The following is a 2,597-nucleotide window of genomic DNA, read 5'->3' on the forward strand; positions in this document are numbered from 1 at the left end:
TCCTTTTTGCTCCTCCCCTTCCATGTCAACCACTGATCTGTCTCTATAGCTTAGTTTGTATTTTTTTAAGTTTTATCTGCATGTAATTATCCAGTATGGATACACTTTTTCTGCTTTTTTCATTTAGCATAATTAATTTGAAGTTCATCTGTATTTCTGTGTTGTAGCATACTATCAATAGTTGTGGGGGTTTTTGTTTTTTTTTTTTTCATTATATTAATATGCCACATTTATTTAACTATTCTATTTTTTGCCAATAATCAAAACTTTAGTAAAAATGATATCAGAATAGGAGGTCACTGTTGTATATCTTACAAAATTAAACAAAATTACACATTCTTGGTAGATTAACTAGAACTACTGAACTGATAAGGATTTCTGTAATAAAACACAAATTCCAGAAGATGTGTGTGGATCATTAGTGTCGCATTCGCCTAAATGAATGCCCTTCTGTGAGCCGGGCCTTTCTTCCTGTTGGGTGGCATGACGCTACTGAACATCTTACACAAAGAACCACTGTCTGAACGTGGTTGAAAACCATTGTGATCTTGTGGCAACCTGGACATTTTACATCCATAAAATAAGAATCTGGACTTTGAACTAGCCATTTCTTTTCATGTATTTTTATTTTCCTCCTTCAAGGATGGATGTAGTAAATCTCTAGCCAAAAGCACATTAATCTTTTCACAAACCCACCTATCCAGGGTTCTCTATATTAACCTTTTAGTGGATATATGAGATATTTCCAGTTTTCAGCTCTTGCAGATAAAGCTGCTATAAATATTAGTGTACAAATCTTTGTATGAACATATTCTTTTTTTTCCCCTTGGGTAAATACCTAGGAATAGAATAGCTAGATCATACAGTAGGCATATATTTAACTTTTTAAGTAACTGCCAATCTGCTTTCCAAAGTGGGTGTATGATTTCACATACTCCCCAGCAGTGTATCCAAGTTGTGTTCCACAACCTCCTCACCAACACTTGGTATGGTTAGTCTTTCTAAATTTTAGTCATTTCTAAAAGGTGGTATCTCATTGTGGTTTTAATTTGCATACCCCTAATGACTAATGACATTGAACATCTTCTCATGTGATTATTTGCCTTTCATATATTTTTTATGGTAAATTGTCCATTTAAATCTTTAGCCTATATTTTAATTGGGTCATTTATTTCTTTATTATTGAGTTTCTCAATATAGTTAAATATTTTTCAATATATAGTTTTTATATATTTTAGGTACAAGTTCTTTATTAAATATATGTTCTTGCAAAGATTTTTCTCCCAGTCCACAATCTGTCTTTTCATTCTTTAAAAGTGTCTTACAAGAGCAGGACTTTTTAATTTTCATGAAGTCTACTATATTAATTTGTTTTTTAATGAGTCAAACTTTTGGTGTCATATCAAAGAAATCTTTGTTTAAACCAATGTCACAAAGATTATCTTTTATGGTTTCTTTTAGAACTTTTATGTTTTAACAATTTACATTTAGACTTATTTACATTTAGGTTCATACGTCTTATTTTAAATATGGTTTAGGAATACGACCCATCCTGATATAATTTTTTTATATATGTGAGGTACAAGTCAAATTTTATTTTTCACATATGATTATCTAATTGTTGTAGTACCATTTGATGAAAAAAAACCTGTCTTTTCTGCACTGAATTGTCTACATGTTTGTTGTCAAAAATCAGTTGTCCATATATGTGTGGGCATATTTATGTATCTTTTCTTCTGTTCCATTTATCTATTTGTCTATCCCAGTGAGTTTATAGTTTTAATCAAACTTGAAAAATCTCTGTTCATTATTTGTTCAAATATTTTTTAAATTCTCTTTCTCTCTCTTTGGAAATTTCAATTACACTTATGCGATACTACTTGAAGTTGTCCCATAGATCGCAGATGCTCTTTTCATTTTTTAAATTCTGTCTTTCCTCTGTGTTTCATTTTGTATAGTTTTGATTACTATGTCTTCAAGTTTACTAATCCTTTATTCTGTAATGTCTGATCTGTTGCTAATCTCTTCCACTGTATTTTTCATCTCAGATATTATAGTTTTGTTCTAGAAGGTTTGTTTGCATCTTTTTTCATAACTTCCATATCTATAAGTAATGTTTTGAACACATTGAAGACAGTTATAATGACAGTCTTAATATCCTTGTCTGGTGATTCTAACATCTGTGTCAGTTCTAAGATGATTTCATTTGATTAATTTTTCTCCTCATTATGATTTGTATTTTCCTGCTCCTTTAAGTGCCTGGTAATATTCGATTGGATGTTAGACAATATTTTTGTCTTGTTGGGTGCTGAATGCTTTAGTATTCCTGTAAATATCCTTGAGATTTTTCTGAGTTATAGTTTAGTTACTAGGAAACAAATCCATTCTTTAAGGTCTTGCTTTTATAATTTTTGAGGTGGATTCATGTTTAATCTAAGGTTAATTATTCTTCACGACTGAGACAAGCCCCTTCTGAGTACTTTACTCATTGTGTTGTGAATTGTAAAGTTTCCAAGTCTGCCTGATGAGAACAGGCACTAGTCCTGACCCTGTGTGCATGCTGGGCACTGTTACCTCTAATTCTTTCCTTGAAGTTT

At 31.2% G+C, this 2,597-nt stretch overlaps 1 protein-coding gene across 1 annotated transcript; it reads right to left on the reverse strand.

The window, feature by feature from the left end:
• Positions 1–418: 418 nt before the first annotated feature.
• Positions 419–699, reverse strand: LOC105294459 (40S ribosomal protein S27-like). The gene has a single exon (XM_023532679.1). The coding sequence runs from the start codon at positions 575–577 to the stop codon at positions 419–421; it is 159 nt and encodes a 52-aa protein (XP_023388447.1). The 5' UTR covers positions 578–699.
• Positions 700–2,597: the final 1,898 nt, after the last annotated feature.

This window comes from Pteropus vampyrus, unplaced genomic scaffold, assembly GCF_000151845.1.
Source record: "Pteropus vampyrus isolate Shadow unplaced genomic scaffold, Pvam_2.0 Scaffold87, whole genome shotgun sequence".
Lineage (NCBI taxonomy): Eukaryota > Metazoa > Chordata > Mammalia > Chiroptera > Pteropodidae > Pteropus > Pteropus vampyrus.

What these genes read in the sequence shown, in the direction of transcription:
- LOC105294459 (XM_023532679.1), bottom strand. Translation starts at nt 577, where the DNA reads ATGGATGTAAAATGTCCAGGTTGCCACAAGATCACAATGGTTTTCAAC.